Source organism: Dermochelys coriacea, chromosome 2 (genome assembly GCF_009764565.3).
Source record: "Dermochelys coriacea isolate rDerCor1 chromosome 2, rDerCor1.pri.v4, whole genome shotgun sequence".
NCBI lineage: Eukaryota > Metazoa > Chordata > Testudines > Dermochelyidae > Dermochelys > Dermochelys coriacea.
Window position 1 is genome coordinate 87,023,210 of NC_050069.1, and position 26,939 is coordinate 87,050,148.

Genomic DNA, 26,939 nt, shown 5'->3' on the forward strand with positions numbered 1-26,939 from the left:
GACACACACACAGAGTCCCCTTTGTTCAGTCAGGATCCACAGATAGCAAGAAATTTTTTTTAAAAAAGCATTCCTCTTCTAATTATAATTAATATCCTGGGACAGCAATCATAGGGGAAAGCAATTCCTTTAATATGGACAGCATATCTTCTCCAGGCCCCTCAGGAGGTCGTTTGTGTGTCTTAGGGCTTGTCTATACTTATAGCGCTGCATGGGTGCCGCTGTGCCACTATAGTGCTTAGTGAAGATGCTACTATGCCAACAGGAGAACTTCTCCCATCAGCGTAGGTACTCCCCCTCCCCAAGAGGCCATAGCTATGTCAACAGGTGAAGCCCTCCCGTTGACATAGCACTGTCTACACCAGGGGTAAAGGTTGGTATATCTATGCTGATCGACGTAGTTATATTGACGTAAGTTGGTAGTATAGACCAAGCTCGAGTTAGATGCTGATATGCCTTTTCCTTAGCATCTGTGCGAACTGAATGACTTTTGAACTGCAGTTAACAGTCTGGCTTTCCAATATACAACAAATCCCACGTGTGAAAACATCAAGCTCTGCTTACCAGAAGGCATCACATTTTAAAACTTTCAGGAGTACATGCTTCATGTTTTCAAAACGAGCTGGTGCCACCAAACACAGACTCCACTCAATATATAAAAGAGAATGGCCTAGTTTTGCTTGCCTTTGTTTTTATTTAAGAAAAACAATGCTATATGCTTGCCTAACAGACTATTCTTGGCACTGGACTGAGTAAAGGTATCTGCCTTCAGAAGAAAAATGACTTGTCAACAGAATACAGCATCAGGTTAGAATTAAATAACTCAAAGGTTATGTCTATGCTTAAACAGCCACAGCTGTACAGCTGCAGCTGCACCACTTCAGTGTAGACACTCACTACAGCAATGGGAGGGGTTCTCCCTCTTTGCCATAGTTAATCCATCTTCCTGAGAGGCATTAACTAGGTCGATGGAAGAATTGGTCCATCACTAGCGCTTCTGTCATCCACCCTAGTGCTGTCTACACCAGGAGTTAGGTGAGCTTAACTATGTCGCTCAAGGGTGTGGATTTTTCACACCCCTAAGCGATGTAGCTGGGTTGACCTAACTTCTTAGCATAGACCTGTCCCAAAGAAATACAAATTAATTGCAATGAAAAAGGCTGTAGATGGAAGGCACTGCCTTTGTAGCCAGAGCATACTATACAAACTGCCTCAGCTAATATTTGTTTATTCCTGAAAGTAACGTCTGTCCTCCACCATTTCTAAGATGTTCTATTCTTACAAACTACTATCTGTATCCAGAACCTCTCTGCTTATGTCAATTAAAATTCCATGCTGCATACATGACTGCACTACAGTAATACAAATAAATAATAATATAACAACAACAACAATAATGCAGGAGAGTTTCTACAGCTAACGTGCAAAGTTGACAATGTCTTTACGCATACAGAGCATTCGCAACTAGTTAAGTCTGGAAAAAAAAGCTTTCGTAAATTGCTGACTGTTAGAGTAAGGATCTAAAAACATGAACTCATGGACTTGCCTCTTCCCCTGCTTTTAGATTCAGTGCTTTCATGCTCGTTTGTGCCCTGCAGGCATAAGGTGTAATAATTATGACTTTGGAGAACAACAACAGATATCTGGCCTAAGTGCAGAAAACCATGAAACCGCAGACTGGATAAACCAGTCTGGGGCACAATACAGTGTCTGTTCTGAACAGTAACAGCAGGGTCACTCGTTAGTATTCATCTCTCTGCTGCTTCTTTGTATTCCTTTTGAGAAACATGTTTACATTTCTACTGCAAGAGGTTCCAAAGCATCTTACAGATGGCAACTCACAAAGGCACTTCTAATAATTTCAACTGGCTTCGTTACGTACCTATCGGTTCTGTTGTTTCTTGTATTGTGCTTGTCTGCCAAGGTTATGGTGATGCTAATTAAACAAAACAAATTGTGGAAAAGGCTAGCAGATTCAATATCATTGACATTGTGTCTTGTAATGGCAGGATCCTGAACCATATATCTTCAAGATTCATGTCATATATAGGTAATAGACTAACGGGGCTATCAGGTTATGGAATCTTTTGTTTGTAACTATCTTTCTTCTACTCCTCTATTGTTGTTCTATGTTATTATGATCTTTTAGAATTGTTCAATGAAATGTTTTCCACTGACAGACAATGCTTCAGATCAGAACCAAGTCAATATGAATCCTAGCACCTTAGCTGAAGTACAGATGGAAATTCCTCACCTAAAGATCTAAGATTTGAGAAGTTTGACTTGCAACAGAGGAACAACAGACTACAAAAATAAAACAATAAAATCCCAATAATTTGCTGGCAGATTAATTTTTGGGTTAAAGCGACACAAGCAGGAACCCATGTAAGTTTGTTTTAATGTTAATGCAAGAGCATCTAAGCTAAATTAGATACTAAGTGAAAAAGACAGCATAGGAAGTATTGTGCTCCACAAACTCTCAAAAGCCAGAGTAAAAAGAGGACTCTCTTTCTTTTCTTCTCATAGCATTTAAAGCGATTGTAGAAGTCTTGGTCGATTTTTCACATTCTGCTAAAAACATTTTGCTCTGTAATTTAGCCTCTTTAAAATATGTTATTGTTCTATTTTAGTAGGTTAAAACCCCCAAAACCAAAACTGAGATACTATTCCTTAATGTGAAAGAGTCTCAGTGTACATAGTAGATAAAATCTAATGTACTAGACAGAGCAGAAGTGTATCCAGGGGAAGAGGGCACTTTTCCCTGGCCTGGAAAGGTGAGAAGGCACTTATGTGGGTGTTTAACACCCCTGTTTTGCCCCAGGACAGTATTCTTGGTCGACGAACTATGGTTATTTCACTGGCTGCATGCATCTTTCTAATAAACCATTTATGACAGGTTTACATCCAGCGAACCAATTATAGTTATCAACTTAGAATGTGAATGAGAGGTATGGTAATGGCATACCATAGGGATAAAGATGGGGGAGATAGGGAGGGGATACCATGGAGGCCTAGATCGGGCTAGAGGGGACAATGTGAGGGTCGCAGAGACAGGGAATTACCACTGAGCAGTGGGACAGGTGAGGGCACTGCAGTTGAATCAGTCTAGAACAGTACTTGTGAGGATGTGGAACTACGCTTAAACCAATTCAGAATGGCTAGTGTGGGTGCACTGAATAGCTAGTGCTTCAATTGGTTTGATACAAGTAGTTGAAGCACAAAACAATTCAAGTATCTAGTGTAGACAAGGCCTTAGAAATGGTTCCTTCAGGTGAAGATTGAGTCACAGGTTAACGGAAAGATCAGGAGAGGAGTAGAGAAAATGAAGGACCACAAAATAAATCTCCATGAACCTGATCCAGCCTATAAAAATGAAGACAGCAGTTTCGAATTTTTCCCTTAAATGAGTGGGTCATCTGAGGATTGGGGGGATGTAGTTAGCAATGATGGATGGGAAAGGGTGAGGGGTAGGTGAGTAACTGCAACCAGTTCATAAGGTTACACATGATCTTTGGACATGTGAAAAGGTGGACAAGGCATCTATATTTGAGCGATATTGCAGAGCTGGGGCTTGGGATCCAGTATGAAAGAATTATGATAATAAAGGGGAAAGAGGACACAGGGTTGAATAAAAAGCATAACAGATTTGGACCCAAGTCATTTTTGAATATGGACAATGTTGCAGAGATAATGATGAGGAAATTTATAAACACAGGAAGTGTAGGAAGAGAGCTATGAGTCAAAGATGCATTAAAGGTCATGTACAGTGGAGGCGAATGGAAGTCTGAGGCCTGTTTTACACTTAAAAATTAGAACAACCTACGTCACTCATGGCTATGAAAAATTTCATGCTAGTAGCAGTTAGGTCAATTGAATAGTTAGGTCAACCAAACTCCTGGTGTAGATGCAGCTACGTCAACGGAAGATTGTCTCTTGGAGAGATGGATTTATTACATCAAGGAGAAAAACCCCTTCAGTTGATGTAGGAAGCATCTGCACTATGGTGCTGCAGCTGTGACACTATAGTGTAGACACTACAAGAGGAGGAAGATGGAAGAGATAGAGCTGTGTGTTGAGGATGTTCCCCTTGTGTAAAAGAAGCACTTGTGTTTTTTGAGCCATTGAGATGGAGAAACTGAGACAAACCCTCCTGTTTACTTGGTCCAGACACAGAAGGTGAAGAAGGAGTCATTAAGGAAATAGAAAGACATGTAGAGATGAGTTTCATCAGCATGGAATGGTGGTGAAGATTGAGGGTAGCACGCAGTAAGATGACCAAGGGGAACAAAGTAGATAGAATGAAAGAGAGGGTTGAGAAATTATGGACCTTGTACAATGCCATAGGGGAGGGCTCTTGATGTAGAGGAAAGCCAATTTTGTTGCTTCATGACATATGTTGATTTGGCTGGTGCAATTTTGTTGCTTCACAACGTACGTTGATTAATGATTTGATTAATATATCTATCCTTTTAGAGTCAGTCTTCTACTGTATTTTTTCTTTCAGTGCCCTGGAAGGTGATTTCTTTAACAGGTTTATTTCTTTGTCATGTATCCATCTGAAATGAGTTCTCTGTGTTTCTGCAGATGTTGTGGTTTGGGCTTAGGAAGAATGCACTCCATTTACAAGTCTATTACTTTAAGAGATATTCATTAAAAGTCCTTCCCTGTGTTAACAAAAGGCATAGGAATCCAAATTGTGATGATAAGCCCTTTGTGTCTTGAGTGCACTCATTTTCTGACTATTAGGTTGCTGTCTTTTATCAGTCAGTTCATTTCTGGAAGTACATGATGGATTACTATTTGCCATTTTGCTCAAAACAGCAGCAGCTTCAACTTTATCAGCAAGGAATCCCAAAACACAGCTGTCCTTAGGTAATGCAGAAATAATGCTATCTCAGTATAGACCTTGACAGGCAAATCCTATCTCTTGATTTTGCTCTCTAGAACAATAAAAACAGCAATAGAAAGAATACTGCTTAAGTAAGATATTTACTATTAGTGGTTGGCTTATTTTGGACACTTATTTCTTTTGTGCTTGGGGAGGAGTAGGGTGGCTGTCATCACCTATTTAAATGCGCTAATTTACTTAACACTAGAAAAGCAGTGGGGGGGGGGGGGTGGAGGCTGAGGATGCGTATGTAAAGGAATGTCTTCCAGAAAGAGATGTTTTAACAGTTAATGAGGAGCTTGCTTAGCAACAGCATAACAAGGTCACTACAAAAAGAAAAGGAGTACTTGTGGCACCTTAGAGACTAACAAATTTATTAGAGCATAAGCTTTCATGAGCTACAGCTCACTTCATCGAATGCATCCGATGAATTGAGCTGTAGCTCACGAAAGCTTATGCTCTAATAAATTTGTTAGTCTCTAAGGTGCCACAAGTACTCCTTTTCTTTTTGCGAATACAGACTTACACGGCTGCTACTCTGAAACCTGTCAAAGGTCACTACAGTTCACATTTCCTCCCTGAAGTCCCCTTAACCTTTTAGAACCACAACAGAAATGCTCAGGTAGAAGATAATGTCATTCTGGTCTATTTAACAATAACGTAGGTGATTTGGTTATCATCTTAGCAAATGCGCAACAGTCAAATATAGAAAATTAGTGCTAAATACTTTTCTGACCCACTCTTTACTACTGTCAATGGGCCAAATCCTGCAGACTGTAGGAAAGTGCCAGGCCCCAGCTGGAAGTGGTTCATATTTGCTGGGGGGAGGGGGATCCCCATCATGGAGAGTCTGCACAGGGGGACTCTTCTCCCACTGCCTGGAATGAAGCAGTGCTTCACAGTGCTCTTTATGTTACTGCCCAGTGGCTTTTGGGCAGAGTGGTCCACGGAACCACCCAAAACTCCCCACTGAAAGGGGATCACAGGGACTGTGTCCACCTCTGCAGCCATGGCAGTAGAGCACCTCCACAATTACAGCCACCGCAGTAGAGCACCTCCATGTCCTGAGAGGAAGGAGAAAATTCTGCCCCTCACCCAACCCTCATATGAAACCCATTGAGTTAGGTTTGTGCAGGGATCAGGATTTGCCCTACGTGTTTGGTTGGCCATAGTTTAAATGTACAAGGTAAAAGTCACTTTGGCAATTTGGCAGAGATGAAGTGCACTCCAGGCAGGAAAAAAAAAAGCATAAATGCCAGAGGTGGGTTTCTTTATTTTTATTTCAAGCACTAATTTAATAAATAACTCTAGAAGAGATTCAGGTTTTATAAACTGATGTTTTACTTTAGGTGTCGCAAAACAATGGGTTAAAAAAAATCTCAATGAAGGATAATTACTCAAAATTTTATAGGTTTCAGAGTAGCAGCCGTGTTAGTCTGTATTCGCAAAAAGAAAAGGAGTACTTGTGGCACCTTAGAGACTAGGTGCCACAAGTACTCCTTTTCTTTTTTCAAAATTTTATGTATCTCTGAAGTATATAATGTTTTTCATTTAACTCTCCTACCATTCCTGAAAAATCAGCGAGACACAACACTGAATCATACTCAACTTTCCAGCACAGCAACCAACAACAGCCAATCCAGGAGGTGAATTTTATCATGATTGCAGGCACTCATGCACTTCAGCTCCATCCCCTGCTTAACCTATTTGTTAGAGAGACAAGGCAGGTGAGATAATATCTTTCACTGGACCAACTTCTGTCTTTCTCACCACCTTATCTCTCTAATATCCTGAGATTGACATGGCTACAACAACACTGCATATTACCTATCTGTTGTCCTCTTGTGAACAAGTAGGGGGATGAAATGTACAAGAAGCCAGCTTCTTGCTTGTACTCATGTACCCACAAATGTCAAGATGGTGCATTTAATTCTAGATTACCAGCTTCAATACTAGCAATACATATTGTCACTGTATTGGTCAACAGAGCAATAACACAGTATTATTTTTAAATATTTAGATATTACTTTATAATTAATCCTCACAGTATAGGCAAGAAAATATTACTATCCATCTTTTACAGATAGGGAAACGGAGGCAGACAAATTAATTGACTTGTCAAAATCCCTCCGGAGATCAGTCTCAAGTCCAACATTTGAACACAGGCCAGCCTGATTCCCAGTCCTGTGTTCAGACCACGACCACACATCTCTGCTCAGCTGCCATTCACCTATGATTTCAGACTACAGTGTTTTATTAAGAGAGATAATATCAACAGAAATGGTCTCCTATGGCAAGATTCATATTATTTTTAAGTGAGATTTTGTTTGTTTATTCTTTTAGAAAAGATTTTGAAAATGTTTTTATACCTTTTAAAATATGACATTCTTAATGAACATGCATCACTTTTAATGTAATTGTAAAACAGGAACATAATGAATTGTAGAAACATGTACATGCTTTACCTTCAGGTACCTTTATTCATATCTACTTTTTAAAATACTAAATGTCATAAAAACTCAAAAGGATGCTGTTTGCATGCCAGGCTCTTGGATATTTGGTCTCACTGGTGTGATTTTGCTTTGAGATATTTTTATTAAGGCATGAAAGAAAATATTGTACATGTGCATTCAGAAGATCAAATGAATGTTTACTCACCACTTCTCCTCCTCTACTTGAACACCTATGGATTGGAACTTACTGGTTGCTTTATTTTCACCTGGTTTGGTGGATTCTTCAGCGTCATCAACCTGAAGAAATAACCAGATATAAATAGAAGGTATTTTTAAGAAAGATAGTAAGGCAGCTGAATCACTTTACTTATTATTGTCTTAATTACCAAGGACATATACACATGGCTGGTACCATAACTACATTCATCTGCTCAGATAGTTTGTGTGCCAAATGCTATGAACATTTATAATGTTATTCAAATAATAGTACTTTGTGCTAATTTTTTTTATGAAGTCAATGATGGACTCTTAAAATGCAGATGAAGTTTATCCAGTGTATTACAGATGCTGATTATTCTACAACACACTCTAATTAACATGAATGTGAAGTGATGTTAAAATTAAATTTTTAAAGGAATTTGCTTTATTTAAATGTTAGGGTTCTGGAACTGACTATTATGGATACAAAATTTAAAAGACAATTAAGGTTACTTACTTGTAACCCAAGTTCTTTGAGATGACGCTGCACCAGTCAGTGCATTACCCAGAAACGGGAATATGCAGAGTAGTCAAAGAACTATCAATTGCTCTTTATTGATGGTGTTATTTTGTTGCTCTCCATATTCATGCATGCAGATATTCAGTATGACTTCATATGACTTTTCTAGTTTAGCTAGGCTTACTTTACAAAGTAAATTGAAGTTAAAAAGAAAAGGAGTACTTGTGGCACCTTAGAGACTAACAAATTTATTTGAGCATAAGCTTTCGTGAGCTACAGTGAGCTGTAGCTCACGAAAGCTTATGCTCAAATAAATTTGTTAGTCTCTAAGGTGCCACAAGTACTCCTTTTCTTTTTTGCGAATACTGACTAAGATGAGTGCTACTCTGAAACCTGTTAAATTGAGTTAAAATTCAATCACAGGAGATTTTCCATTGACCCAGCAGGATTGTAAACTCTTATGGGATTGGACAACGAACATCTAGCTCACGAAAGTTTATGCTCAAATAAATTTGTTGGTCTCTAAGGTGCCACAAGTACTCCTTTTCATCTTACTCTGTGTGTCTTCTCATGTTGAGAAGAATCTTCCTCTGGAATTAGTGCCACTGTAATCAGTGGGATTACTCATGATGTACGGGACTGCTCATTGTGCACAAATATACGTAATAAATATTCTACTGTCTACACCAGGACTGCTGACATTTCATAGCTCTGCTTCAAAGGTCTAGTTAACAACAGCAAGAACAACAACAACAAAATTAAAGAGACCTGCCACAAAAACATTTCCTTCTTTCTGACAATGGTTGAATTTCCCTCTAAAGTTACTATTATTTGAGATTTGGGTGAGTAGTTGACCTGGATCTTGAAAAGTTTAAGGTGCAGTATCTCGCAAAACATTTAAGGAAGCATCTCAACACTGTTGCTTGAGACAGACAAATTCACTGTTATGGTTTACAAGTAACATTTCAACAGTATTTCCAATATGCTTTTCACACTTTGTATAAGGAATATAATACTTGCAATCAGTATAGGTCAACATTTTAGGGGAAAATTTCAAAGGCACAAACAACAACTGCCAGTTGTGCCTTTGAAAATCTCCCCCTTAATGGCTACTGCAATACAGTATTAAGTTCAAATGTATTTTACTTACAGCAACAGTTATTTTAAGAATGGATTGAGAGACCCCTAGACGTCCTTTTTAGATTAAAGGTTACAATACTGTTGTTAATTCAGATTTCCTCCAATGTAATCCACAGATTTTTTTTTTATTCCAAGAATTTTATTTCTAGCTTTGTATTTTTTTCCCCTGTAGGATGTTCTTTGTCAGCAGTAAAGTTGTTCACTGAAATGAGGGACACAGGGCTAGATTGTGCCATTGCCTTATGTGATGTTATTGACATACTCTGGGACTTTATAGATCATTGTTGCAACCAAGGTCCTGTAGTGGCACCAAATCTTCTATAAAGGGGGTCAAATAAGACAAGGTTAAGGTTTGCTGGTAATGATTATGCTGTCTATATGTGTGTATTATTTTTGTAGTTAAAGTTATAAATATTGGCTCTATACTGTCTGTATTTCTAATTTATGCTATGCTTCTGGGTAACACCCCAGACAAGTTGGTGTCAGCTGTGCCTAGCCTGCTTGATGGCCCATTAAGGACCATCAGCTATACAATTGACCCATTGAGAGAAGGCAGATACCCCTTGTGACTCAGCAAAGTATGCAGGGACTTGCCCATGTGACTCCAAACTCCATTTTGCTGTAATTTTCCACAGTAAGAACAAAGAGGTGTCCTTACACCTGGAAAAGAATATAAAAGGCTGATGCCTCATCTCCATCTTGTCTTCAATCCTGCTCCATACCTCTGGAGGGACTTCACTATACTGAAGTTTTGAACCAAGGACTGAAAGATCCATCCCAGTTTGTGGATGTACTCCAGAGACTTGATTTGAACCTGCAGTTTATTCTATCACTGCTACTAGCTTGAACCAAAAACTTTACCATTACTGTATGTAATTGATTCCATTTAACCAACTCTTGCTCTCATCTATATCTTTTTCCTTTTATAAACAAACCTTTAGATTTTAAATTCTAAAGAATTGGCAACAGCATGAGTTGTGGGTAAGATCTGATTTGTATATTGACCTGGATCTGGGGATTGGTCCTTTGGGATCAAGAAAATCTTTTTGCTTTTACTGGGGTATTGGTTTTCATAACCATTTGTCCCCATAACAAGTGGCACCAGTGGTGATACTGGGAAACTGAAGTGTCTAAGGGAATTGCTTGTGTGACTTGTGGTTAACTAGTGGGGCAAGACCAAAGTCTGCTTTGTTTGGCTGGTTTGGTTTGCCTTAAAGGTGGAAAAACCCCAGCCTTGGGCTGTAACTGCCCTGCTTGAAGAAATTTGTCGTAAATTGGCACTCTCAGTTGGGTCCTGCCAGAACCAGCATCGTTACACCTTATATGACTGAGTAGGAAAGTAAGAAGAATTAAGGGCTCCCCAGCTTGCTCAGCCTATCTGGATCTTGGTTTCAAGTCTAGTGCTGAGCACAGGCCCAGATATCCAAATACTTCCTCCTGCAAGCAAGTGGGTAGGGAGGAACTAAGGGTACAAGGAAAGCAATAAGCTGCATCCTTTCAAGGGCTGCAGAAATTTAGGGCTGGTCTATACCTCCGCGATAAATTGATCTAACTTATGCAACTTCAGTTACATGAATAATGTAACCGAAGTTGACGTAGTTAGATCCACTTACTACAGTGGCTACACTGCGCTGTGTCGATGGGAGAAGATCTCCTGTCGACTTCCCTTATGCTTCTTGGGGAGGTGGAGTACACAAATGGATGGGAGAGTGTTCTCCCATAGATTTAGCATGTCTCCACCAGATCCACTAAATTGACACTCACTGCATCGATTGCAGCTGTGCTGCTCTACCAGTAAGGGTAGACATGTCCTCACTCTCCACACCCCTGAGCATACGGACCCAGTGGGCTAGAACCTAGGTGTCCAGGGTTCCAGGTGACTGACACTTCCATGCCACCACCTGGCAGCCACAGCACAGCCAAGATCACTGCACTGTAAATCCTGGGAGACGAGGCACCACAGGATGTGCCAGGAAAAGTTTCAAGAAAACCTGAATGGAAGCACCCCCTGTGATGCTGATTGGTTCAGGCGCTACTATTTAAGCACGGAGGGAGTCCCAGGCAGCTGTGTGTGCAACAAGGCCAATCCCTGACCTGCTGCTGGGACAGACCCTGCCTTGTTCCTGCTTCACTGCCATCTTCTTCTGGTTCCTGTTTCCTCTCCTTGTTCCAGACTGTCCCAGCCTTGCTCCTGCCTTGAACCCAGCTCTGCTCTTGCCTTCCTTCAGTCCAGGCAATCTGGTTCCAATTCCTGGTTCTGACTCGGGTTTGAATTTGGTCTCTGAGTCTGGTTCCAATCCTTGATTGTTTCTCAGTCCCTGACTCCTGCTCTGACCACTAGGCCTGACTGCCCATAACCCAGTTTGTAATAGATTGCACAGACTGCCTCTGATCAGACGATGCCCAGTAGTAAGATGGAAGGGATGGGCCTCCTGCTGCCTAGCACACCACACAGGGCACCAGATCCACAGGAGCAGGTCGTCTGTCTCCAGTCCGAGGTTCATGCTCTGTGGGCTCAAGTGATGCAACTTTTGGCAGAAAACCAAGCCCTCTGCAAATTAGTGGACCGCTTGCAAGAAAAGAATGTTATACTCCAAGCATGAATGGTGGCTCAACCACTCAAACAGGGGCCTGGGGTGTCTTGACTCAAACGCCTTGATAGAAACCACCAAAAATTCAAGGGATTCCTTAATGGGTGCCATCTACTTTTTATGTGTCATCCCCACCAAGCAGGCCAAGATCGGACTGGTAATCCAGTTTGTTGACTGGTGAGGCACTGGACTGGGTCTCTCCCTTGTTCAAGTGAAATAGTCCAACAATGCTGGACTGGAACTTCCTTTGGGTTTTTTCTGTGATTTTTGGTGATCTCCCATCACAGGTGGCCAACTGAAGCCACCCTGATGAAGCTCTGACAAGGACAGGGGCCGGCTACCTCGTATGCTGAACACTTTTGACAGTTTACAGTGGACACCAAGTGGAACGAGGTAGTCCAGCTGCACCAATTTTGATTAGGACTCAGCAAGGAGGTTAAGGACAAGCTAGCCCACATGCAAACTCCTGCAAACCTGGATGCCTTTATCAACCTATCCTTCTCTGTTGACAATCGATTGTGCGAGTTGAGAGAAGAAAAGAGGGGAGTTATGCCATCACCTTGACCATGTCCTGAGACGTTATCCCTGGGCTCCACTCCCTGGACCCACGCAGGTTGGCCTTGACACACTGGCACTTAACTGCCAAGGAAAAGGAACGACACTGGTGCAACAACCTATGTTTCTACTGCAGCAAGCCAGGGCCTACACATGCTTTGTACCCATTGCAGATGCCAACCAGGAGATAACTGGGAAATGAATGTGCCCAGGCCCTGTCAGGGACCAGGCATAGGTACAAATGTGAAACTATACTTTGGAATGATCCCCCAGTTCCTGATGGGACTCCATCCCAGGCTCACTTGGGTCCTTGCTGCATCTTCAAGTGCAGATCCAGCTACACATTCCGGGCAAGGCCATGTGGATCCCACCACAATCTGTGCTCATTGATAGTGATGACAACTGACAACAGTGTGGATCGAAGACTCTCCAGGCCCTGTGAATCCCCATCCAGCAGAAGCTTACACCGATTTCATGGAAACTACAGCTGGAACCTTCTTATCATTGGGGCCGATGACTCAGGAGACCGTGCCCCTGCATGCTGTAATCAAGGGCCACTGAGAGGAGATGCAGTTCAATGTGATTTGTTCCCCACACTGCCTCACTAATCCTTGGGGGGGTCACCTGGTTGGCATGGCACAACCCCCACAGTCTCTGTCAGGAACAGAAATTCAGCTTATTTTCTGAGCATTGCCAACAGATCTGCCTATGCATTGGCAGCAATGAATTGTTGGATCTGGGAGCCCATCCCAGGCAGCATCAATCCCTCCCTTGAATGAATCCCAGATTGCGGCAGCTGGCAAGTGGGGACCACCCCAGCTTCGGCCTCACACATTCCTGATAAATACCAATAATATGATGACATTTTTCAAAAAAGAAATGTAGACACACTACCTCTGTACTGGGAATATAACTGCCCCATTGACTAGAAGCCCAGGGTGAAGGTCCGTTATGACTGAATTTATGCAATGTGTTAATTACTGTGTGTTGAACCAAAACCGATATTCCCAGATAATCTCAAATGTATTGGATCATGAGCAATCTATGTGGATTATTCACCACACTGGACCTAGTGCATATCCAGATGGATACAAATGGAAGACCACCTTCTGGACTCGTTATGGCACTTTGAATACTTGGTATACTTGGTGCCATTCAGACTAACTAATGCATCTGCAACCTTTCAACACTTTGTTAATAATGACAGGTTTCAGAGTAGCAGCCATGTTAGTCTGTATCCACAAAAAGAAAGGGAGTACTTGTGCCACCTTAGAGACTAACAAATTTATTTGAGCATAAGCTTTGATGCATCCAATGTGTCCGATGAAGTGAGCTGTAGCTTATGCTCAAATAAATTTGTTAGTCTCTAAGGTGCTGCAAATACTCCCTTTCTTTTTGTTAATAATGTGTTCAGAGAAATTCTGGACCAATATGTAGTAGTCTACCTCAACGATATGCTTAACTTTTCAGAAAACCATGAGAAACACAAATGCCACGTTAGGTCTGTCCTGGAGAGACTACAACAGCATGGCCTGTATGCAAAATTAGAGAATATACTTTTGACCAAACTTCTGGAGTTTTTGGGGTACATCCTCTCCCCAGAAGGCTTTAGAATGGATTCCTCAGACTGATCAAGAATCAGGACCAAGAGGCAACATTTCATGCAGGACAGAATAATTTATGTTGATGGTTGCATATACATTCTGCAGTTGGAGGTCCTGTAACTGTATCACAATAACCCCCCTAGCAGGCCATTTTGAGTGCCTCAAAACCCACTGTCCAGCCTCCTGCTTATTTTGGTGGCCCTGAATGTGGGCTGACATTGGAGCTTATATTCACTCTTGTGACCTGTGTACCCATACTAAGGTACCACACACTAAGCTGCTTGGCACCCCTGTGACATCAGAAACCCAATCCAGGCCCTGAGCTGGTGTCACCATGGACATCATTGTAGAACCCCCTGAATCCAACAGCTACATGGCAGTATCAATGGACCAAGATGGCACATTTTGCCCCTGTGACCACTTGCCCTCAGCCAAGATGACCGCTCAGTTCCTAGTAGTGCATATCATTCACCTCCATGGATTTCCTGATTGCATAAAATCAGATCAAGGACCACGGTTCATCTTGTGCTGAAGGTGCAAGGCCCTCCGGTTACTAAATGTCCACTCCTCTACATATCATCCCCAGATGGCTGGCCAGACAGAGAAGGTGAATCAAGTATTAGAGCAATATCTATGATGTTTAGTTAACTATCACCAAGAGGACTGGTCCACCTCCTGCCTCTATGAATTTGCATACAACACCGACCATGTCTCCACTGGGCAAAGCCCCTTTTTTTGCAATTACAGGTGTGATGGACTGACAATATCCTGTAAAATCCTGAACTTTATAGAATTAAGTTAAACTTTACTGAATGAAGTTAAAACTTACTGAACTAGGGTTAATATCTTTGGAGTTCACGGTATTACAAATGCAAATGTTTATGTACTATTGTAAGATTGTATGGAACTTCATTAGAACGAAGACAAGATTAATGCAATTTCTGGAAGTTCAAAGGTCGTTTTGGAACAATATGGGTGAATATGGGATTTTCCTTAAGAAATATCTTGAGATGAAAGGAATGCAAATTCTCTCCCTGTGGAGCAAAACTTTGCTAAGATATGGCCTGGGGAGAGAGACCCTTTGTAAACTAACTGCTTCTGGAAACTCCAGTTCAAAGACCCCTGAACTGTACAAAAAAGGAAACTGAACATGTTATGAGTGTGCCTGTTCTGAGCTGAAGTTATGATGAACTTTTAAACACAAGGAATTCCACAAGGGTGGGGTATTAAAAGAGTGCACTTGCCAGAGACCATGTGAGAGTTGGAATGGTCTCTGGTAAGTTTATTGGAATGGGTTTAGGTCCTTTATTTTTTTAATATGTTTTCTCTGTAATGCTTTGTACCTTAAGAATAAAGTAGGCTTGCCTAGAAAGAGCTGCGGGGTAACTTACAGCTGTAACAACTGCACTGTTATTCATCTCTCGAGAGAAAGCACACAGGTATCTTTGGGCAGCCTGTCTTTGCAGGGAATTATACAGTGAAGACAAGGTAACTATCCAGCCTGGATATACCTGGGTCAGAAGAGAGACACTGTCTCTATCCAAGAGTGGCAACAGATGGGGATCTGAAAGCCAAGAGTGGGTACTCTTGCTGAACCCCTGGGAGGACATACAGATGCAGTTTCCCTAAACTGTGCCAATGGTTTCCACCTCCAATTCTACCTCGTGCTACTGACAGCCTCCCTGAAGCTGGCAGGGGCAGACTTGGTTGGCAGATTCACCACTGTCAGAAAGATGTAAAGGGCCACCTTGAGGATGCTAAGGAGGCCTAAAATGGCACACAAACCACCAAAGACAGGAAGCACCAACCTATCCAGTAGGCCAAAAGATTTGTCTATCTGTCAAACATCTCTACACAAACAGGCCATCTCACAAACTAGACCATCAATTCCTCAGACCTTATCAAATTTGTCAGAAAATCAATCCTGTTATTTACAAGCTCCACTTACCTAGGTCTCTCAACCTGCACCCTGTCTTTCATATTTCCCTCCTAAAGCCATACATTGAAAACTCATTCCCCAACCAGATGCAGCCACAGTCCTGCCAGTTCTGGTTCAAGACCATGAAGAATGTAAATTCCATGCCATATTGGATTCCAGATTGAAATTAGGCAGGCTGCAGTACCTCATAGAATGGGACAGTTATGATCCCAAAGAACGGTCCTGGGAGCTTGCTACACTCCTGAACAGGTTGAGAATTTTCACAGGAAACATCCAGATAAGCCTGGCCTAGCATCAATGACCAGGGGACCTGAAGAGGGAATGATGTAAAGATCTGGTGAGCTAAAGCCTGAGTGTGCAGGGCTCTGGGAGACTGATGCTTCCATGCTGCCACCTGGCAGCCATGGCAGAGCCATGAGCAATATGCTGTAAACCTTGGGAGATGAGGCACCACTGCAAGTACTGCCCATGGCGGACCCAATTGGCAGCAACCCTATGACTGCTGATTGGTCCATATGCACTATTTGAGCATGGAGGGAGGAGTTCCAGGAAGCTGTTTGTACAACAAGGCAAATCCCAGACCTGCTGCTAAAATAGACCCTGCCTTGTTCTTGCCTGCTTCCACGTCTTGTTCCTAGTCCCTGTTTCCTCTCTTTATTCCAGCCCTGTCCCTGCCTTTCTCCTGTGTCGGATCCAGCTCTGCTCCTGCCTTCCCTGACTCCAAGTACCCCAGTTCTGACTCAGCTTTGACGCATGGCTTGGGCATTTGGCCTCTGACTCTATTTCTGACTCTAGTTTGATCCTTTGTTCTGGCATCTGCTCTGGTTCTGACCCTTGGTTCCATTTCCTGGGCTCTGACTCCTGCTCTGACCTCTAAGACTGATCGCTTACACCCTGGTTCCTCACACTGAGCACCCCAATATAGACATGGCTAGGGAAGGCAGTTTACCTACATCAAGGCAACTTGGATGAGTGATCATGAAATGGTAGAGTTCATGATTCTAAGGAATGGTAAGAGGGAGAACAGCACAATAAAGACAATGGATTTCAGGAAGGCAGACTTTAGCAAACTCAGGGACTTCGTAGGTAAAATCCCATGGGAAGCAAGTCTAATGGGACAAACAATTTAAGACAGTTAGCATATTTTCAAAGAGACATTATTAAGGGCATTAAGAGCAAACTACCCCACTGCATAGAAAAGATATGCTAGGAAGTATGGCAAGAGACCATCCTGGAGATTTTCAATGATCTAAAACTCAAAAAAGAGTACGACAAAAAGTGGAAACTCGGTCAAATGAAAAAGGATGAATATAAATAAATAACACAAGTATGTAGGGACAAAATTAGAAAAGCCAAGGCACAAAATGAGATCAAACTAGCTTTGGACATAAAAGGAAACAAGAAAACATTCTACATACACATTAGAAGCAAGAGGAAGACCAAGGACAGAGTAAGCCCATTACTCAATGAGGGGGGAAAGACAATAACAGAAAATGTAGAAATGGCAGAGGTGCTTAAAGACTTCTTTGTTTCAGTTTTTACCAAGAAGTGAATGTCAATGAAAATGAGGTAGGATCAGAGTCTAAAATAGGGAAAGAACAAGTCAAAAATTACTTAGACAAGTTAAAGATCTTCAAATCACAAGGGCCTGATGAAATGCATCCTAGAATACTCAAGGAGATGACTGAGGAGATATCTGAACCATTAGCAATTATCTTTGAAAAGTCATGGAAGACATTCCAGAAGACTGGAAAAGGGCAAATATAGTGCCATCTATAAAGAGGGAAATAAGGACAACCCGGGAAATTACAGACCAATCAGCTTAACATCTGTACCCGGAAAGATGATGGAGCAAATAATTAAGAAATCAATTTGCAAACATCTAGAAGATAATAAGGTGATAAATAACAGTCGGCATGGATTTGTCAAGAACAAATCGTGTCAAACCAACTTGATAGTTTCTTTGACAGGGTAACAAGCCTTGTGGATGGGGGGAAGCAGTAGATGTGGTATATCTTGACTTTTGTAAGTCTTTTGATACTGTCTTGTCTGACCCTCTCATAAACAAACTAGGGAAATACAACCTAGATGGAGCTACTATAAGGTGGGTGCATAACTGGTTGGCAAATTGTTCCCAGAGAGTAGTTATCAGTGGTTCACAGTCGTGTTGGAAGGGCATAACGAGTGAGGTCCCGCAGGGATTGTTCTGGGTCTGGTTCTGTTCAATATCTTCGTCAATGATTTAGATAATGGCATAGAGAATATACTTATAAAGTTTGAGGATAATACCAAGCTGGGAGGGGTTGCAAGTGCTTTGGAGATAGGATTAAAATTCAAAATGATCTGGACAAACTTGAGAAATTGTCTGAAGTACATAGGATGAAATTCAATAAGGACAAATGCCAAGTACTCCACTTAGGAAGGAGCAATCAGTTGCACACATGAAAATGGGAAATGACTGCCTTGGAAGGAGTATTGCGGAAAGGGATCTGAGGGTCATAGTGGATCACAAGTTAAATCTGAGTCAACAGTGTAACACTGTTGCAAAAAAAGCAAACATCATTCTGGGATGTATTATCAGGAGTACTGTAAGCAAGACACAAGATGTAATTCTTTTGCTCTACTCCACGATGATTAGGCCTCAACTGGAGTATTGTTCATATTCTGGGTGTCACATTTCAGAAAAGATGTGGACAAATTGGAGAAAGTCCAGAGAAGAGCAACAAAAATGATTAAAGGTCTAGAAAACATGACCTATGAGGGAAAATTGAAAAAATTGGGTTTGTTTAGTCTGGAGAAGAGAAGACTGAGGGGGGACATGATAACAGTCTTCAAATACATAAAAGGTTGTTACAAGGAGGAGGGAGAAAAATTGTTCTTCTTAAGCTCTGAGGATAGGACAAGAAGCAATGGGCTTAAATTGCAGCAAGGGAGTTTAGGTTGGACATTAGGAAAAACTTCCTAACTGTCAGAATGGTTAAGCACTGGAATAAATTGCCTAGGGAGGTGGTGGAATCTCCATCATTGGGGATTTTTAAGAGCAGATTGGACAAACATCTGTCAGGGATGGTCTAGATAATATTTAGTCCTGCCTTGAGTACAGGTGACTGGAGTAGATGTCCTCTTGAGGTCCTTTCCAGTTCTATGATTCTACGATTTCTATGATCAATAGAAAAACCTCTTCTGTCACTGTAGGACGCGTATACACTATGGCACTACAGTGGCATAGCTTCAATGCTGAATGTGTGCCACCGTATACGTGTGCCACTGTATCACCAGAAGTGTAGACACGGCTTCAGTCACAATTCGATCCGGGGCTGCTTCCAATTCCACACCACATGCAGCCTAAAGTCTCAGCCTAACCCATAGTAATTAGATAAACCTAATAAGACCAACATAGTGGAAATTTGTGTGAGACCATTCATGTGCAAACTTCTTCTTTGGGAAAAGACTAACCACTTTTTCCTGGGGGAGGAGGGTTGGTCAGTTTGAGGACACTGCCCTATTTGCTTGAGATTCATTTTCCCTGCAAAAACAGAGTTGAGTCTTAGTTGACTCCAACCCAGACTGTCTTGTTCTAACAGCATGAATGAGCAAGTAGATAGTAAGTAATTATGAGTACGTCATACTTCTACAGTAATTATTTAAGGAATGCATGAGAGAGATTAATAAAAAAAGTTAGATCAAATCTAAAATGGAAATATATAGCTTATTTAAATTTCCCTTTTCCCTAAGCCTCAGTTGAGTGTGGCTGGATTAGTTTTCTTGTTTCATTTCAGTAGAGGTAACGAAGTTTAATTTATTTTAAACAAGGGCTAAGCAGAGGGATCTTATCCTGTGCTCTTGTGGCTGAGATAACAGCTAAGTAGAACAATGCTGCCTCATTCAAATGACTAACAGTTGTTTCCAAATGCATGAATAAGCAGTGACAATTCAGCTAAACTGCCTGGAAATATTTTTCTGGTGATAGCATAGTTTAAATCATTGTTTTACAGATTCTCTTTCAATGATTTCATATGATATGATTCATCGGTTTGTGCACGTGTGCAGTTTAGCAGAGCTGAATAATAAGTAGCAAAAAGACTCAACAAATTCTTATATTTGATATATTTAAGATTAATTAGGAAAATATCACCAGCAACACAGAGAATAATTAAATACTACTGAAATCTCTACAGTCACCTGACAGAAATGAGTAACTAACAAAAAAGGGATTCAAAAGAGAAAAAAATGGACCATTCCATAAGTAATGTAGAAACCCACACAAACAAAAACAGACACTTATCTGCTACTCAAAAACCTATACTTTACCTGTATTCCAATGGATAAACATCTGTTTTTCTTGAAGTGATCCTTCTTTCTGTCTTCTACAGCAACAGTGGCAATGGTGGTGGTTGTGGTGACAGTTGCAGTATTGTTGCCTATATGTTGACTTGCAGGGCCATGGATCTGTGCATTAGCAGCCTCAATCGCAGCAGTTAGGGCCTTCATACTGTCCAAGCTTTCTGTAGAGTTACTAAGTCCAGACTGACTGATGATATCTCCCCTTTGTCCCTGCCCATCCATGTATGCATCTTGGGCAGACTCTGTGCTGCTCTGGGCTGTGATAGAAATAAAAGGTTTTGTGGTGGTTCTTGGTGGAACAGGAGGTGGTGTCTTCTTATACGTGGTAATGCAGGATGACACTGGAAAGAGGAAGAAAGACTCTGACTTACATTTCAGTTTTCACATTTGAGTAGGAAAAGACTGGATTCCAACCATGCAAAGGTCAATTTGTATGGGTGGGGTGAAGGTGAGGAGGGTCCTGTACGTCAACAAGCTGCAGTAGGCTCCATTTAGAGAGCTGCAAGACCCTACTTAATAGTTCTACTCATTCAGATGTGAATCACATGATTATCAATACAGGGGGTGGAAAAGACAGACATCTCGTCCCTCCTCTGCCAGTTTATTATTTCCTTCACTGGATTTTTCTATTAATTTGTGTCAGTCCAGTTTTTAAATGAGTCAAGCAATGGGGCTTCCCTCCACATGTCATGGTTTTTAAACAAGATTAACAGAGATCGGCCTCCAGACACTCACTCTGGCTAAACTGTATCATATGCAATGTTTTACTGCAGCCAGGTTTTCTCTCTCTCTAGGTATTTTTACTGTACTTATCACAGTGGTATCAGTATACAACGTTAGACCCATGTTTAGGCAGAATTTTTAAACACAGGTCTTTGGACAGTGAAGATGGGAGCTGCAGCTACTGCATTTGAGGCCTGGTCTGCATTTAAGATTTAGGTCAGCACAGCTACCATTTATCAGGGAGGTGGTGTTTTTACAGTCTTTCCATCGCTGTAGGCTGCATCCATTGTATGGGGTTATGTCAGCATAAATATGGGGCCATAGCAATGCCACTACAGTCCCCGTAGTATAGACTTGGCCTAAGAAAATCAAAGAGCATCTAAGTTAAAGTCTGTTACCACTAATTATATGTAAACCTACGTCTATGCATCTGAATACAATAGATGTCTCATTCTTTGCCATGGGTCCTAAGGTCTCTTTGAAATATTTATTAAACATGAAAAATCACTGTAGAAGCCACTTAAAAAAAAAGAACATATTGCCAACTGTTATCACAGATTTCTCCTGTGCTAATGATGGCCCCAATTTTGCAAAGGTTTGTGCACTCTTTAATTTTACACACTATGAGTAGTTCTATCAGTGTTTGCTGTATTAGGGCCTATAAAAAAAGACCATCGTTCATTGGGATTGTGGTGCCCTGCTTTTCAGAAGGTCAGACCACTTGTATTCAGGTGCCTGAATATGAATTTGGAAGCCTAACTTTAGGTTCCCCCAGGTTTGAGAATTTTGGCCTGTGCATACAAAATTAAAGAAATAAATAAAAATCTATCCTCAATGGCCATTTGGCTGCTCGGTGTTAGTGAAATCCTGGAATGCTCTAAAATGAGAAAAAAGATTATTAGGAACCAAAACCCAATGAAGCAATATTTTATTTTAAAGAAAATAAATACAGGTACTAATCTGTGCATAGTTCAGATGCAAACATGTTCGTACACATTATTATTCACAACAATCACAAGACAAGAAATGACTTATCAGACCCTCTTAATTGGTAGATATCTGTGCCACTGACATAAAAGGTAACTGTACTACAACTGTTCTGCTGCCTGTTTGCACTATATGCTTGTTGAGCCAGAAGCCATTATGGCATTAATTTGGTTAACCCAGATCCACACAACTGATATCTTTTTGATGGCTGTATGAATGCATTTTCTTTGCTGTGGCATAAAAGGCATCACCAGGTCATGAAATCACACATGGATTTTTTTTTTTTAAAGAATTCCAGTATTTCTGGTAATGTGTCTACAAATATAAAATTCTCCATCAGTGGATTCATCAGGCATGTGAAACAAGGACGGAAAAAGAAAAGCTCACTGTAGTAGTTAGGGTTTTGAAACTGTAATAAAGCAAAATGTGATTGGGGCTGGTCTTCACTACAGGGAGTTCAACGCTGCTGCAGTCGATGAAGCAGGGATCGATCTAGTGGAGCTAGTGAAGACCCACGAAATCAACGGCAGAACATTCTCTGGTCAACACCATTCAGCTCTCCGAGAAGAGTAAGGGAAGTTGACCAGAGAGCGTCTCCCATCGAAGCAGCGCAGTGAAGACACTGGGATAAATCAACCTAAGCTACGTCGACTCCAGCTAGAGTGTAGCTTATTCACATAGCTGAAGTAACATAACTTAGGTCGACTGACCCCCATAGTCAAGACAAGCCCTGATTTGTGATGCATCCACCAGAAACTACAAATTCTTTGTGGGATGGACATAGTGTGGGGGGAATGGATAAAAACAAACTCTTAATATTTTAAAAACAGTGCAGTTAGTAGTTTCCTATGGGAACTAAGGTCTGGTTTAAACAGCCCATGAAAGGACAAGTTGGTGATGCTAAAGAAAAGGTAACAATTTCTGAACAGGACTGAATATTATATAACTCTTGACCAGTTCTGGAGCAGCCAAAAGCAGCATGGCATTTATGATGCAAAACCTACTGATGTTCAGGAGAGTTAACAGCTGTTGATGAAGCACATGCGGATGGACTTAAAAAGAATAATAGAGAATGTGGTTTGTGTGCTGATGAAACACATCTGCACCAGAAGTGACTGAGCTGCTTAATGGCCTGGAGAACGTCCTTGGAGTGTTAGGTTTCAGAATAGCAGCCGTGTTAGTCTGTATCCGCAAAAAGAAAAGGAGGACTTGTGGCACTTACAGACTAACAAATTTATTTGAGCTCTCGAAAGCTTATGCTCAAATAAATTTGTTAGTCTCTAAGGTGCCATAAGTCCTCCTTTTCTTTTTTCTTGGAGTGTTAGTGGCAGTACTTTGGATGATTCCCCCTGGAGGCACAGCAATTTGCACTTCCTGTATCAGAGGGAGTGAATTTGGCCCATTAAATAATTAATTCTCATAATACCCCAGCAAGGTACATGTAATTTTTCCTATTTAACAGATGGAGAAACCATGAAAAACCATGAGGAGAGGTCTCAAATGGGGAAAGATCCTCCAAAATAGAAGGGAAACATTAATAACACAAGCTGCCTCATCACTGGTCACCTCACCCTAAAAAAAGAAGCCAATAAACAATATCTGCTATATGGTGGTATCTACCAGCAGTCTGGACACTTCCTGATAGCACGTAAGCATCTGGTTTAGTAGTATTTTATTCCACTGCTCAATGTATCCAATGGGGAAAACAGTTCACACTGTGAGGAAACATGCATGCATCTAGTTAAACACAGCACTGTTCTCGAGAGGAGCAAAGAATCGAGAAGTCATATGCTGAAATTGTAAAAAGAAACAGAAGAAGAAAAAGACAAAGTTGTTTTAACAAGTCAATACATAGCCTTATTTTCCTGGAGTCACATGGCACATACTGAGCAAATCCAGGCAGAGTGCAAGTCATAAAAAAGCCCCAGGCACTTCATTACTGGAAATGATGTAAGCTGCTGCCACTCCTTTGCTGAAACTACAACAAAACAATGCAAAACCTGCAATCTGTAGCAGCTGCTCTCTAAATGTCAGAGGTGACTGAGCCCTTCAAAAGTCTGCAACATAACAAGCAAATGGACTTTGTTCCTCATTGTTCTTCCCAATCACTTTCAAGAACCTGGCAACTTGTGATATGGCAACCGGTAGGGTCTAAAAAGGCATTTGGCTTTTATGTTTGCTACCACATTTGAATATTAAAAAGGTGTTTAAAAATACTAAAAAACCTGACACTCTGCCTAGCCCAATTGGGACTGAGTGGTCAGTCAGTGTGGGAGAGCATCACGTTGATCTCCTGGCTATGCCAGGAGCTTTGTCAGTGGGGGCCAAAGAGAATCCCACCCTGCTCTTCTCTGCCAGAAAAGACCACTAGGAAGGTGGGCTTTGAGAGAGAAGGTTGCACACTGGTGGATGAGTGACAAAGACAGGAAATCCTTCACCCAAACCCAGAACATTACTATGTTTTTCTAGATACAAAGCTGTCATATTATCGTATAGGGCCCAGAGTCTGCAAAAGAGTCTATTCTTTCCTTCCGGGGCATACTTAGGACTTGATCCAACCAGTGAAGTCAGTGCAAAGATTCCTACCGATTTCAGTGAGGTTTGGATCAGGCCCATCGTTCCCATTTGTATTAATGGACTAACGACAAATGTCCTAATCATTATTTTTTCTCTTTTCCTATTTTTGTGGCATGACTACTTGTGATATTTTGATGGTAGAAAAAAAGTGAGAGTGTTTCTTTTACTAGCTAATGTTTCCAAAGTGCTAACTCACAGGATAGGAATTTGCAACAAGGAGTGTCAACCGCCCCGGCCAGAAGGAAGTCCAATGGTTTAAAAAAAACCCCAGGTTTGCTTAATATCAAGACTTGATTTCAAACTTTTCATTGTAAGAGCACTTCTGTTGTTTAAACAAGCTCGCTAGGGAGATGAGTGCTAGGGAACAAACACAAGCATGCAATCACAAGCTTGTTGTATAAACCAGTGACGGGTGCTTTACAAAACCCGCAGGCAGACAGATCAAGCTGTGCAATGGGATCAGTTTCAGACAGTATTTTGGACAGTGCAGATGAGAAGATATGTAAGCCATGCAATTCCCTGTCTAATGTGACAATTTCACATAAGCAGGGTTAGCAAAAGGAAGAATAAGTGAATGCAGATTTAAAGTTAAGTAACTAATAGTCACTGTCTCACACAAAGGGAAAGCAATTAAGTCCACAATTTACAGGGTGCAGTAAAAGGGTTAATCAGTACTTACATAACACAAATTATTAAACTAGAAGGTAAACATAGTTACTTGGCCACATAACCTATAGATGGTGGCCACTTTTCTCATTTAACTATTGTTAAATATCTGTACTGTATAATGTAGTGCCCATATATCCCATCCAGATGTTGTACAGCATGTGGGTAGACAGGGACCCATTGGTAAAGATCTTACAAACTAAGAAACCAGCCTGAGAGTCATAATTCAGATTTGAAAACTCCCCAAATTCCAGGGTGTTCGGGCTTAGGGTTTTGATTTGGCCTATTACAGAGATAGGACCCAGACATGAAATGTGGATTACAGCTAAGATGTCAACATCCTTCCTTCCTACCCACACTCTACCCTGTTCCATCCAAGTCTGGGGGAGTTCCAGGAACTGGAATTTTGGTTTGGGCACATATTTTATATACTTTTGTTAGTACACATTCAATGTTTATGCTTTCTTAATAAAAAAACTTCCTTATTTCTGGATGGCAGATGGCTGTTAAGGCAGCAAAGCTTTATAATTAAAAACAAAACTGAAATAAAGCCTTCCATAAGACATTCTAAACTGACTGTGAGCACATCAGTGTTAGTTATGGGTAACATCCCAAATGAGAGCCAGTAAAGCCATCATGTATTCTGGGTATGTCACATTTTTTCTATATCCATGCATTGTAAAGCCTAGTGCCTTACTTATCATGACTAACCCTCTACAGGATTTGGAAACAGACACAACTGGAAATTAGCAAACTACAGAAAGTTGTACAGATTATCTAAAAGAGCTGTAGTATACATAATAAGTCACAGTATTAAGGTCCAGTATCTCTTCAAAGCTTAAAAGCAAGTGCTGCTTCTCCTAATGAAAAGCTGGTGCCATAGAGCAGCAATTTCTAGCCCTGCAGTGAAGCAAGAAAAGAGACCAGAAACTTGTCACAACTATAGGTCTGAATATGGCTACCCTGCAACTCAAACTGTACTGAACAGAAAAGATGAAAATATTTCTCTGACATGTTTTTTTCTTTTCCCCCCTTAGCTGTTTGAAGCTGCTGTGATGTTCACAAATGTAATCACTGTCCCCGCAGAGATAAATTAGTGTGCGGAGTGCAGGTGAGGCCACAAAAGGAGTCTATGTGCAATTTATTACATGGATATTGCTACCATCTAATAATTACATATAAGGAATTATATGCACATGTCATTCACTTATTACTGAAATTTAGCCCCTTGTGCTGAAACAGAGCAGAAGGTTAACAGTACACAGCAGACATTACACAACAGCTGTAGGGGAAGTAAAGAAATGCATACACAATTGAAACTGGAGGGGAAGTTTTATGTAGACTAAATGTAATTATTGCAAAAAGAAAAGGAGTACTTGTGGCACCTTAGAGACTAACAAATTTATTTGAGCATTCCGAATGCATCCGATGAAGTGAGCTGTAGCTCACGAAAGCTTATGCTCAAAAAATTTGTTAGTCTCTAAGGTGCCCCAAGTACTCCTTTTCCTTTTGCGAATTCAGACTAACATGGCTGCTACTCTGAAACCTAAATGTAATTATGTAAATTACAGGTTTCAGAGTAGCAGCCATGTTAGTCTGTATTCGCAAAAAGAAAAGGAGTACTTGTGGCACCTTAGAGACTAACAAATTTATTTGACCATAAGCTTTCGTGAGCTACAACTCACTTCATCGAATGCATTCCAGCTACAGCTCACTTCATCGGATGCATCCAATGAAGTGAGCTGTAGCTCACG

General features: G+C 41.1%; 1 protein-coding gene across 2 annotated transcripts in view; it reads right to left on the reverse strand.

Moving 5' to 3' along the window:
* DLGAP1 (DLG associated protein 1) overlaps window positions 1-26,939 on the reverse strand; it is a 640,732-nt gene that overhangs the window by 22,914 nt on the left and 590,879 nt on the right. For both annotated transcript variants that reach the window (XM_038393158.2, XM_038393157.2), the window contains 2 exons: window positions 20,200-20,573; window positions 7,547-7,638 (listed from right to left, as the gene is read on the reverse strand). In XM_038393158.2, coding sequence (XP_038249086.1) covers window positions 7,547-7,638; window positions 20,200-20,573 — 466 coding nt within the window. The remainder of the gene's footprint in view (window positions 1-7,546; window positions 7,639-20,199; window positions 20,574-26,939) is intronic.